This window comes from Harpegnathos saltator, unplaced genomic scaffold (genome assembly GCF_003227715.2).
Source record: "Harpegnathos saltator strain DR-91 unplaced genomic scaffold, Hsal_v8.6 scaffold414, whole genome shotgun sequence".
NCBI classification, from domain to species: Eukaryota; Metazoa; Arthropoda; class Insecta; order Hymenoptera; family Formicidae; genus Harpegnathos; species Harpegnathos saltator.
Window position 1 is genome coordinate 213,964 of NW_020230222.1, and position 13,030 is coordinate 226,993.

The 13,030-nt window shown below is 50.1% G+C and overlaps 1 protein-coding gene across 5 annotated transcripts in view; it reads left to right on the forward strand.

Annotated features, from left to right (window-relative positions):
* Positions 1 to 13,030, forward strand: part of LOC105186125 (zwei Ig domain protein zig-8) — a 117,892-nt gene that overhangs the window by 88,848 nt on the left and 16,014 nt on the right. For all 5 annotated transcript variants that reach the window (XR_003113331.1, XR_003113332.1, XM_025301362.1 and 2 more), the window contains exons 4-5: positions 6,326 to 6,536; positions 7,499 to 7,552. Coding sequence is in view for 3 of the 5 variants with exons in the window: in XM_025301362.1 (XP_025157147.1) it covers positions 6,326 to 6,536; positions 7,499 to 7,552 (265 nt within the window). In the remaining 2 variants the exon portion in view is untranslated. The remainder of the gene's footprint in view (positions 1 to 6,325; positions 6,537 to 7,498; positions 7,553 to 13,030) is intronic.

The window sequence follows — 13,030 nt, forward strand, 5'->3', positions numbered from 1 at the left end:
TTCAGTGTTTGTTTGGCTAGTCATTTAGTTTAGAGAAGTCAGAGAGCTCCAATCATCTCGATGTATGTTGTCGAGGTCATTAAGAACTCCCTCGCTTTCTTTTTTTTTAATATATACCGTATGCCGGAAAAATAAGCTCTATTTATGAAATTATTCTTTCGTTAATAACTGTTTCTTTATCGAACAATTAACGACGGCTTGCAATAGGTTACTCGATGAGATGACTTCAGCATTATATGTCAAGATCGTGGTGATTGGAGTTGACTCTGGACCTGAACCGAACAATTACCGTTTGTTCGTTCGTTGCTTAACGAGCCCCCGAATTTTGCAAGCGCTTTAGCTGTGAACGCGAATAGATACGTATGCTCGGAAGAGCTGTGAATCGCGAAGAGCGAACGCCAAAGGTACCAACTTTCGCTGATGAGTTGCTGGTTGCTCCTTCCACCCCCTGTGCGTTCGACGGAAGGATCACCCGACGCACCTCCGGCACGCTGATAGATTCTTCTTTGTCAGCTGTCATTGCGGAGTCGTCGCTCTTCGAGATTTGGAGTCCCGCGGACGATCCGGGTGATTCCTCAATCAGGATTTTCTCCTGGTGAAAGAGGGGGGACTTATCAGCATGTCAAGCATTCGCCGGTAAATCCTTCCGTTGAGGCTGAAAAATGATGGAATTCGGCACGAGTCCTCGAAAAATCCAAAATTTGTCAAAGGGACGTTGACTAAAAAAAGAAGATTCGTTACTTGCTTCGGCTTCACCCTCATCCGGTCGTGTCCCTACAACCCGAGCCTGTCGGGGAGAGATCAGAGTCGCGAGAAGAGACACTCGAGGAGGGAGGCGGATAAAACGCGAGGAAACGGACACGCTTGCGGCGAAGGTCTCCTCCGCCTCGTCCGAGTCGAGTTTCAATCGAGAAACGCTTCTCCGCTATCTCCGCGAGATGGGCGCGCGAGAACAACGAGCAAAGTTCGCTCGGCGGCTTCTCACCGCACGAAAGTAACCGAATGTGCTGGTGAAACGGCGTGCATAAGGTGCCGCCATCCTGCAGAAAATTCCGGCCGACGGGATGCTCATAAGGTACGGCGAAATGTTGGAACGACCAGGAGCCGTTGCATTTTTATACCGGATGGTGCCGACGCAGCAGATGAAAGCGGTTATGTCGGCTCTCTATTGCCGTCCTTTGTCTCCCTCCTCCCCTGCTCCTCCGCCGTATCCAAGACGTTCCTTAACAGCCGCGGCGACTCCATCCCTCTCGAGCCGGGCTCCCCCTTGCGCACCATCGCTGCTGCCCCCTCCTTTTCTCTCTTCTCCTCTTCCTCGCTATCGTCGTCCTCTTCCTCGTGTCGCTTTCCCCCTCCTTCTCGCTCTCCCGGTCGCCGCGCCGCCGACGCCGTCATCTTTTCCGCTTCTTCCTCTTTCGCGACCTCAAAGCCAGTTCTATTTTGGACCATCCTGGAGGTATATTCAGGCACACTGGCGTGCGACCAAATGCCATGATACACCACCCCCGCTGCAACACACCGTATAACGTGTTTTGTGCCGCATGGCAGGCCCCTCTCGCTCTAATGTTATTGCCAAACCGACCGACCGCCATCCACCTTTCCCTCCGCGGCGCATTACGCCGAGAGAGAGGGAGAGAGAGAGAGGGGGGAAGGAAAAGGGCGGAGGTCCTCCCCTTTCCGCGGCTCGCGCGGATGTCCGCCCTCGGCCTTCCGCGGAAAGTCCGGTCGAGATTTAAATGAGATTATTATGGCCGGTCGCGCGCGATACCGGCCGTCGTTTCTCTTGGTTTATCGGAGCTCAGCGAGAAATTCCGCTGGAGGAGCGCGCGTGCGCGCTCGCGGGAACGTTGATACGATTTTTCCGACCCTCGGACGCGATGAAGAGCGATTTGCCGTTTTTGACGTAACATTCCGGATATGCGTTGAGACGTCCGAGTTGCACGGTAATTGATTGCCTAATGTAACGTTGTATAATTAATTATGTGCTGTTATTAAATTAAATTGCGCGCCGTGTCTGTATGCTTTCCCGTCCCCCTCCCCCCCTCCCGCCATTCTGGAAGCATGAAATTTACCTCCCTAATAAAATAAATATTTAGCGATATGTGCGAATTCGTGAATTAGCTCTCACTGCCGACATTCGCGGAGCGGAAGAATCTTAGCACTGGCCGAGATTGTTGCCGCGGGCGGTGCATGCGTTAAACCGGTCGCCTTTCGGTCGAATTCGCAGGTGACGAGACCGAGAATGAAGCTCGGTCGATTCTTGCCGTCTTCAGCGCAAAAATGAAAGGTGGAGAGAGCGACAGTCGGTGGGTACCAGCGAGTAGCTTGGATTATCGTAAAATTAAAAATGGCAATTGCGGTTTCGCAAGTTACGTGTTTCTGAGAGAGAGGGAGAGAGAGAGAGAGAGAGAGAGAGAGAGAGAGAGAGAGAGAGAGAGAGAGAGGGAGAGAGGGAGAGGGAGAGGGAGAGAGAGAGAGAGAGAGAGAGAGAGAGAGAGAAATGTTTATTTGTGCCTCTTCTACTCTCATGAGCGAATAACGGCGGAACACTAAAGGTACAAAATGCGCAAACCTGAGTGCCGTTTGCGCTCCGACTGTCCTCGAGCGGCATCAATCAATTTGACTTTTACGCGCGGCCATTCCTTCGCGCGCATCGCGCGCTTATGACGACTTTCCCGAGACTTCGGGCTCGCTTCGCGAGATTTATAATGACGATCCAGCGCGAGCTGGCGTTGGATTACCGCTCATGAGATGTAAAGCGAGATGTTTTATTAAAAGCGAGCGACAGCCGATAATCAAATACATCAAGCGGCGAATCGAGCCGATAAAATCGGGAGAGAAGCGGGCAAGTCGTGCGGCAGCGCGTGCGTATCAGTAGACCGCGGTATCCCGCGCCGTCGATTTAATTACCGATTAATCTAGACTTCTTTTGTTCCTTTTGAATAATGTCCACGTTCGCTCGACCAGAGATCGCTCGTGTATCACCGCGCTTGTTTTAATAACGACGATAAATCTCGGGTTCCCTCCGCCACGCCGACGGAATATTCGAGACTCCGCGCCATTGCCTTTTTTTGTCGTCCAGATTATTGGACTCCTCGCAGTCTCGATGTCACGTCGATGGGACGTTCTCGATTGTATTTCGACGGCACTGCTAGTCGTCATGAATCAAAGAAATCCGCATGATTTAATACCGTCGCGCGGGGGAGAGAGCTCGATAAAAAGTGAAGAGGAAATAAAAATAAAAAAGGATAAAAGACGCGTCTTAAAGCCGCGCTTGAGGTTTCCGGCTATTCGCGGATCGCGGATCGCGGATCGATGACGTCAGAAGCGAAAGAATGCGAAATTCCAGCCGAAATCCAGCCTGCAAGACGCACAACAGAGCCAAAGATAACCACAAACGTGACACGAGCGGTCGATCGATCGATCGATCGATCGATCGAGAGAGAGAGAGAGAGAGAGAGAGAGAGAGAGAGAGAAAACAATCTGAGTACATTTTCCTCTGTCACTCTAATAATCAGCAAATCATCGTCAAGCCAACGTGACCTTTTCAATCGTCCTCTCTTCGCCTAAAGTTTGACGTTATTTGCTGATGTTATTTACTGACCATCCCTGCGAAAATACTCGGAATTATGCCGACGTTATTTACCGATCGTTAAAGCAAGAGGAAAATGTTCGAGTTTTATTCTGCGGATCGGTCGCGAGTGTCATCTCGCATCCGTTCGTTGAAACGAGCGTTATTTAACCGCGGCTGCATTGCAAGATTTAAGTTACTTTTTACCTAAGAAGATGTCGAAGCGGCCAACATTCGATCGATCGCACGCAGTTCTGTTCGCTAAAAGAACGCAACAACGCTCACTAAGAAAATAGAAAGACCGGACACGCGCGATACGCTCGCGCGTCGCAGCTTTTTCAGACTCTCGCGGGCGGTTTCTTTCCGGAAGAGCTCGAGGAGACAAGAGGGTTAAACAGAAATTGGCGCGGTGCGTTCGGGGAATCCCCGGCGCTGCTTGCGATACACGTTATTAAAAGCCGCTCTAAGCCGCGTCGGCGGCGGACGTCTCACGTTTTTGCGGCCGCGCGCAAATCGATGGGTTTTTTTCGCCGCGACGAGGCGCGGCGCAACAAATCATAGGGGTTGGCCCGCGGCAAGGGGAAGGGAGGGAGAAAGGGGACTGCGGGGGGCCCATCATTTATTCCCGGGCGTTCCTCGACGAAGCTAATACACGCCGAGGCATCTCGCGGAATGGCCAATGGGAAAATGGTAACTGGATATAGACCGGAAATGACTACCAGCCGATAACCGGATATCTAATATCCGACCGTTTGGCCGGCCGAGTGTCGAAAAATATGAGAATCGGATAAGCCGCGCGGCACACACTGTCCGGTAACCATATTCATCGGATTGCACCTTTCGTCCGCGACGCTGCACTCGCTGCAAAAATTTCGGCTCGTCATTGGGCGAACATCCCGCTCGTAAAACCGAAGGCGTCCCGCTGGACTTTGAGGGGGTGGGAAAGGACCGATAATAAAAATCGGAGAAACGGAAGTCTCGAACGCGCTGGACAATCGCGCGAGCGGTGATAAGCAGAGGCGTCTTGGTGCGATAGGAAATCGAATCACCTACAAAGTGTGTCGACCTGTTTCTTTCAGTGTTTTGTCAAGCGTCCTTCCTCCCCCCCTTGGAGGAAGTAAAAAATGCAGTTATGTAAATTTGGATGTGCTTTCTTCGTGAAATCACAAGTCCCCCGGCCATTTTTTTATAATGCTTTGGTTATCCTGCGCTTGAATCGTGGCAGTCGCTGCGCCGACGCGGCGCGAATATACACGCGCGCGACGTGCTCGCGAATGTCGATAGATGAGACTTGGAGGGTTGATCCTTTCTGAAATTCATTAATGCCGGTAATGTGCCCGAAGTGAGTTGCGCGAGACTTTCACGTTAATACAACGAGGGAAAAATGCGAGAAAGAGAATGGGTAATCAGAGAGAATTACGTAGCGCTCGGCTGGCTTAAAACGGATACATCCTTTGAGTCCTGCGCGCGCTCAGCGCACGGTCGCATTGCCCTGTTTAAAAATGACACAAAAACAGGGCTGTAAAAACCGTCGTGTCACAGAAAGAATGCGCGCAAGAAACGAAGCTTATTATATCGTAATAATTCACAGATTGCCAGAGTCGGGAGGGGTTGAGGGAGAGGGATTTTTATCGGCAAACATGCAAAACTGATAGCGATAATGCCGCGTTTTCCTTCTTCCTTTTGCGACACGTGCAATCCTTGCGTAAAAGAACGAACGTCGCGCGTTCGTTATTCGCTTTTATCTTAATTGAGACTTGATGGGGAAACGCTTCTAAACGAGGAAGGGAGAGAGTCGAAGAACAAGGGAGAGGAAGAGAAAGGGAGAGAAAGAATGTGTGAGGGTGAGAGTGAGAGAGGAGGCAGGAATACTCGTCGCAGCTAATATCCTATTACTGGTACGGTATCGATGATAATTAATAATAATTGCGTGCCGCTCGACTAATCGAACATCCATTAGCGCCATTACAGCCATCGTCACATTACCATCCTCTGTGCCGCATGTTCTCCCTTCCGCTCCATTAACTTTATTATTATCGCGTCGTAATGTATTATTATGTATTACGACATGTTACGTGTTCGAGTAACGCGGTCGCGAGGCGCCGCGAGAACGGAGGCGAATAAGTCGGCCCGAGGATGTCTCTCTCTCCCTCTCCCTCTCTCGCTCCTCTTGATTTACGCGCGATGGGTGCGCGTTCCGCGCGGGCCTCCTCGGATTTTAAGACGCGCTCGCGCGCGCGCGCGCGCGGTCGAGCGCATCGGCCAAATGATGCCAGCCTGATAAATGACACAGCTTTACGCTCGCCGACGTTATCGCGAGTGTGTGTGCGTGTGTGCAATTACCTACGCACTTTGTACCGGCGTCACGGTAGTAGCGTCTAAGCGCTGCGCTTCGCTTTCGAGTATTTTCGCGCTCGATTGAGGAAACGTCACGCGGAAACGCGCCTCGCGGCACACTCGCGGGCGTTCGTTCGAAGCTGTCGCGCTGACTCGTCGTTAGCCGATTGCGAATTATCGAGAAGAGATTTCTCCTTGCAGATGATCGTTATCTCGACGAAGGAACGCGCGAAAACCGTTCGTGGTGCAAACGAGCGCGCACACACGCGTATCCGTCGGTCCGGACGGCTCAAGGGTGTCTATCGGATTAAGATCGGCCGTCGCGGAAAAATGGGAGAGCCTCGAGGATGCGCATGGATCCGAGTTCGCGAGGAACTCCTCGTCCGGTAATCCAATAACTCGCGCTTTTGACTTCAGGTCTCCTGGATGAGGAGCAAGGACCTGCATATCCTTACTTCGGGAAATTTTGCGTTCAGCTCGGACGCGCGATTCGGAGCCCAGCACACGCCGGGCAGCGACGCCTGGACTCTCAGGCTGGACAACGCCAGGAAGACGGATTCTGGCAAGTACGAGTGCCAGGTCAATACGGAGCCGAAGATCATGTATGCAGTGCAGCTCTCGGTGCGAGGTGATTGTCGTTCCACTTTACATTTTGCGAGCTTCACGCCAGGCGAAATCCGACATTTTTGCCTTCCGCGCCGATCACGCAGCTGCAGCTGGGAAAATTCAGATTTAAATACAGTCTTAATTAGTACAGAGCGCACGGCTCTCGCACACCGCGTATATTTTACACGTGTGTAAAGCGTGCTACAAATCCGCGAAATATGCACACATATTTTCAGATCGGACCTCGCGAACCTAACGAAATGAGACTCATTTTTCATAATATGCGGCGTCGAATTTAAAGGAATCGTATCGCCGCTACAACGAAATATACTCTACAGTTTATTTCACAATGATAAATCGATATTTCCGCGCGGTTCGATATTTTTCACAGCGAATCGCGCATCTTTGACGCGGATTTAGATTTCAGTACGATTTTAATCAGGATAAAATGTGCGCCCCCTCTTTCCCGGTAACGCGTGCGTTTTGAAACGCGCTGAAAATCTGCGAAATGCATATATCTTTAGGTCGGGTCTGAAACAGCGGAACGATACTCATTTTTCATAATATTCGGCATTGAATGTAGCGCAATAAAAAGAAATTACACCAGAATAATACCACGAAACGCATTTCGCGGCTGCTTCACAATTATATCCGCGTACGTCGTAATGAGCTGTCTTGGGCGATATCTCGTTACAATCTCCTACAGCTAGCTGACGAACGGACAATTAATCATTCCGCTGTATGGATTTCATACTCATCCCCTAGTTACACATGAATTATCTTCGGGCAATCGCGATTGCTGGAAGATATCTTCCTCGCCGCCGGATATCCTTGAGATCGCGCGATGCGAACCACGGACGGATTTGCCGTATTCCAGCGCGACACTTTTATTCCCGCGTTAGAATTCGCAATTGTGCCCTCCCCCTACCTCGCCTCGCGACGATACGCGGCTGCCTTCGGCGTTAAAAGCTCTTTTATTTTCAGATCCGGACAAACCGGAGGGATATGACGAGCCGCATTCTCAACAGACGCGCATAAGTAAGTGTTATATCACGAACGTGACGTGTATTTTTGTCCCCCGCGCGCGCGCGCGTGTAAACGTGACGTTCCAGTCCACACGCTGATCGAATCGGTCGTATATTTAAAGACACGACGAGAATGCGCTTCTCTCTGCTAATGCTAAACACAATATTGCGTCGGCAATAGCGGCGGCGAAGATTTCCAGCGGGCGGATAAAAGCCCGCTGAATTGCAGAGAAACGATAAAAGTGCATACGCGTAACTTTTATTTTCACATGAAAATGAACTCTCCCTTTTATTTATTTATTTGCCGGATTTGTGAAATTTCGCTTTACAAGAGAGAGGGAAAGAGACATTTTTCTTTTATTATTATCATCGAATCTCGTATTATGGGACAATGGAAATTAATGAAAAATTTATACGGACGCGTTTGCGCATTTGCATTTTGTTGTGATTCTAATTTCGCCGACGCCGAACTTATTTTACGACGTCTGTGATATCAGCGATAATATTTTGCGCGGACTTGCATAATTAATTTCCCGCATAATCAGCATTAGCCGAATCGGATGTGCACGGCGTGCGTAAAATGAGGCGCCTGTATCGCGCGGCTCGAAATGATATCATGCAAATTGTTTTATGAATTTCTTGATCGACACGGAAACTCGGGCGAGCGTACAATTATGCAATCAAAACTTCGCCCGAACTTACGCGAATCGCGCTCGCGAAATAAGACCCGTTCTTTTTTCTTCTTTTTCCTCCTTTCTCATCTCGAGTCCACCGACCGTCGCGCCGATATCGTCGTGCGAGTCCTGCGCGAGAACGTTATCTTGCGATAAAAATGTTCGACGACATGAATGCGCGGGATGCCCTCGAGTGCAAAGATCGATCCGGTTGCGCGGTGGAGAGGCAGGGGTGGATTTAAAAATATAACTTTCATCGCGCCGGCGACCGGCAATTTCCGCTTTGTTTTATCGCTCGGAAAGTAGCGGAACCGAAAGCACTGGTTGAATCGTCGTTAAGATTGCATCAGTCGGAAAAAGCTCGATTAATCAGCCGCGGACTACAACGCGCTAAGCTTACTGATAATTATCAGGCTAGGAAAGCGCGTTTTCTTGTAATACAATCATTACAAATGTAAGCTTTCACTGTCGCCATTACTTCTGTTTTGCGATGTGACATGATTAATGCCGGCCGAACGCATCGAGGCTCTCCGAGAGTGCCTCGGGATTTATCGGTTGCCAATTTATCAAATCATTGTTGTCCAAGTCGCCGTTGTCAAATCGCTCGTGTCGTTCGACACTTTGTGTCGCCGAGCGTATCGCCGCTGTACATTTATCGTCGTCATTTCTCTCACATCGCATTCTATCTCCTACGGTGTGACGTATCCATCTTGTGCGCGCTTTTTCCTCTTACGGAGACCGCGGTTTATTTCAGGATGTAAGTCGGAGACCCGAAAGAGCACCTAAAACTGCCCATATCGGAAATTATCGAACGCGACCTCTCTGCGGGACGACCGATATTATAGGCGAGAAATCACGTTGAACCTTTACGAGCGATATTACAACATACGTTCGAAATTTGTGAACGCCGCCCGTTTATCGCTACAGATGGCCGACAGCGAACATCCGGCCGGAATTGCAAACAGCGTTGTTTCTCTCGCACGTTGTAATCATCTATAAAAACTCCAACGGGTGTATTATATGGAAGTTTATCGCCGTATTTACATATCGCGTGCTCGCGTACGAGTCCCGAAGTGTTTCACTTTAGTTCTTCTCGCTTTTTATTCGCGTCCTGTGAATTCTCGATGCCTCAAGACGGCAGTTCTTTTTCGCACGACGACGAAGGAAAACAAATTAGCTCGAGGAGTGAATTTCATTTATATAAGTGGAAAATTAATCACCTTCCACCGCCGGACCACGCGAGTGTCGGTATCGCGACGATATTACGTGGAGTTTATTTATCTCGTCCAACGGATGCCCGGAGGCGAGAAATATGATAATTGTAACAGAAACGACGGTCGCTGCGTAGGATATCAGCGTGAAAATTGCGGGAAGCGATAAGTCTAGCCCCGACATACCGCGCGTGTCAGATCTTTCATAAATAAACTAATACACTGCGATATGTTCTTGTCACGATTGAGAAAGACGTGTCTCGTCCCGGTACACCAAACACCTTTTAAAAAATCATTAGAAGCGACTTCCTATTTTTTTTCCGCGTGGTAACCGGGCGACATCAATCATTTAAGGATAAGTGCGACATCGCCCTGGCTTTGACGCTCGTGATCCGTCGTCGATTCTTCTTGCGAACTTTCTTCAGCCGCTTCATAATTCTTTTAAGGAACGTCGTTTTATTTCAGCTACGTCGTCCTCCAACCTTGACGTATTTGACGTTCCTGAATTCGCGCTTGCTTTTTATTTACGTTAGGACGACAGATTACGAGGAGCCGTATCTCGCCTCATCCACGAGCATCCCCGGTTACGTAAACACTGGATCTCCATTTCCACCGCTGACACACAGCGGACTCCTCTCGGCCGTCTCTCCTCGAAATTCACCCCGAGCGTCTTTGATTTTCACGTTCGAACTGGAGCAGCGCCAGCGCGATGAACTTAATTATTACCCGCGATATTACACAGTTAAATATTTCCTCAGCCGCCTCACAGCTCCATCAACCTAATGGCCAAGTTCCGACTCTGCGAATATTTTCGTATCGCGACGTGCTTCCGCCCAGAACGCCCTCCACGCAGTTTCACTCGGCTAATAAATATACACTCGCGCTAACTTTCCTCTCGTTCTCGCTCGCGGTATATGCGGGACTTAAAGATGGTCACACAGATCGCTGCCGACTTTATTGTCGAAGTTTCACAACGAATAAATAAGGGCAGCGAGAGAGAAGGAGACAATGAGAACGAAAGAGAGAGAGAGAGAGAGAGAGAGAGAGAAAGGCGAGAGGAAGGAAGTGCGCGCGAATAATAATGCGACGTAATGGCGCGATAAATTTTTGTCCTCGGCGCGGATCTTAATCGAGATCGCTTTTGCTCGCAATACGACACGCGACACGTCAGCGGCATTTTGGAAATTTAAAGTATCGCCGGAGGAAGCTGATTGTGTGCAGAGCCGCGGATCACAAATCGGGACTAAGTGCCGCTGCGCTTTGTTCGTTCCGACAGTGAGGCGCGATTTTTCGTCTCGCAATTAGCAGCTGTTGCGAGCTTTTCCCAACTCGGCCGTAACATCGAATCTCGCGGCGAACCGACGGCGCGGCGTCAGGAAGAGCGTGTATGGAAAATCAGGCAGAGCCCGGCAGAAGCCGAAATCGCATTTTAACGCTTGGGTATATTCGCACATAGCGGAACGTCGAATCCACGCTCAAGGATTGCTCAAGAACTCGACGAATGTTCGCGCGCGCGCGCGCGGATCACGGGAGAGAATTTATCCACAAAGTTTCCTGGCAACAAAAGGAGCAGAACCGCGCGCGCGCGCGCACGGGAAAGAAACGTCGGCTGCGGGCGAGTTTACAGTAATAACAGCATAACATAATATTTCGCTAGAGGGAACGCAGTCGTCGCCGGATTCATTTAAGTCTAATAGGATTATCCTTAATCCCGCGGTCCCACCGCGGCTTCTTCGTATCCTTTTCTTCGTCGACCAGCGAGAGTTCAGAGTTCCAAGGGGATACGAGTGGCCCGTTAAATGAGTCTCGACCGCGGTCTTCGTGCTGAATAATGTATACGTGTCTCGATATTTTTATACAGCGAAGCCGGGGGCTTCTCACTTTCGGCCACTTTTCTTGTGCCCTTTGAAGGCACGACGGCGAATTATTAATCTATTCCGCGAGAACGCCCGCCTCGAGAGCGGTCATGATCAAAGTCATCACATGGCGAGTCACAATCTCGGACAATATCTCGTCCTGCGCTCTCCCTCCCTCCCTCCCGCTCTCCTACACACGACAACTGGCATTCCATACGTTTCCTCGCGCGCGCGCGATCCTTCATCTCTCCCTTTTTCCTTTTCGCGTCCGTAATGAAAACAAGACGCATCTCGCGCATGACTCTTCGTTTGCGACTTTATCACGCGCTGTTACCGCGCGCACGCCGTATCTCCGCTGCAACCCCCGCATCTTCGGGGTGCATCGCCGCGCTCGCCAGTAGGGTGAGAACCGCGCAATATCCGCGGGTAAAGACGAAGGGCAGCCGCCGTGTGCAGATACGACGCGTCATAAAAGGAGAATGTCGAGCTTCGTTATGTCGAGCGAGCGCGCGAGGGATCTGTAACGGGAGGCTCTCTCGCAATTTATCGTATGTGTAATAGGGAACCGAAGAGAGTTTTCAAGGCGGGCTAATTTTACGGTACACTTTGTGAAGGTCGATGCGCGGCGCGCGCACAACGGCCGCGCGTCCGGTGCATGGCTCGCGCATTAAACGAGTGCTTGTCCTTGCTTTCTAAATTAAAATGTACAAGCTTGTGACAGTGCATCTACGTGCGAGCTACGTGTTACTACACGTTTTTTGCCACTTCAGCGTACTCTACTTTGTGCCGCGTCGGCGGCGGAGCGCCGGCGCAATGAAAGTGGATATAACGCTGGCATTAATTAAAATCATTGCATAACATTCGTCGAGTGCCCTTGATGGCGCGCGCGAGCGCCAAAGCGCCCACCTCTGCCCCCGCCCTCTCCTCCCCCCCAGCCCCACGTTTCTTCCCGCCGGGGGGAAGGTCTAGTGCGTTAATCCGGCTGGTCGGGATATTAAAACCGAGGACGGATTGCGTCAATTAGTGGGTATTCGCGATACGTTACGCTCTCTATGACGCTGTCAATTAAAAAGTTGCAGGAGGTCCTTTGCGTTCTTCTGCGTCGCCGTTTGTTCGCCGCTCGCCGACGCGTAACGTCCTCGCGGCCCTCGTTTGCCACTCGAGGGGAAGTTTCCTTGCGAATTATACTAATGTGTGCGCGCGTGCGTGCGCGCGTGCGTGCGTGCGTGCGTGTGTGCGTGCGTGCGTGTGTGTGTGTGTGTGTGTGTGTGTGTGTGTGTAAGTGCGTAAGTAGCTAAAGATATTATCTTTTCTGGTCTCGCACGCTGCTGCTGATAGTACGCCGTAAATTCCAGTGTACAAAAATACTTTTATTAATCAACTGTTTTAATCCCCTTTATATCCTGACGGAACTTCAAAGTGCCGCTCATGTTTCCGAACTTTTTCTCCGTGTCTTACTCTGCATTCCTGTCGGTTAAACTCGCAAGATAAAATAAAATTTAATCATTGAATGGTTGTAAAATGTATTTCCCTATTCCTTATGTTTGTAATTTCTTATGCTAAAGGCCTAATTTAATTGCACAAAAATGTAACGAAGCCTCGGGTAAATGAATTCAGGATATAAAGGGGTAAACACGTCCGGCAGTGCTCTGAGAGAAACGTGCCGATCAAATCGTTCTTCGGGTCTGCAATCTAGTAATAACTTAGCAACATGATAAAAATAATAATCACGACAAAAAGCATGATTCTT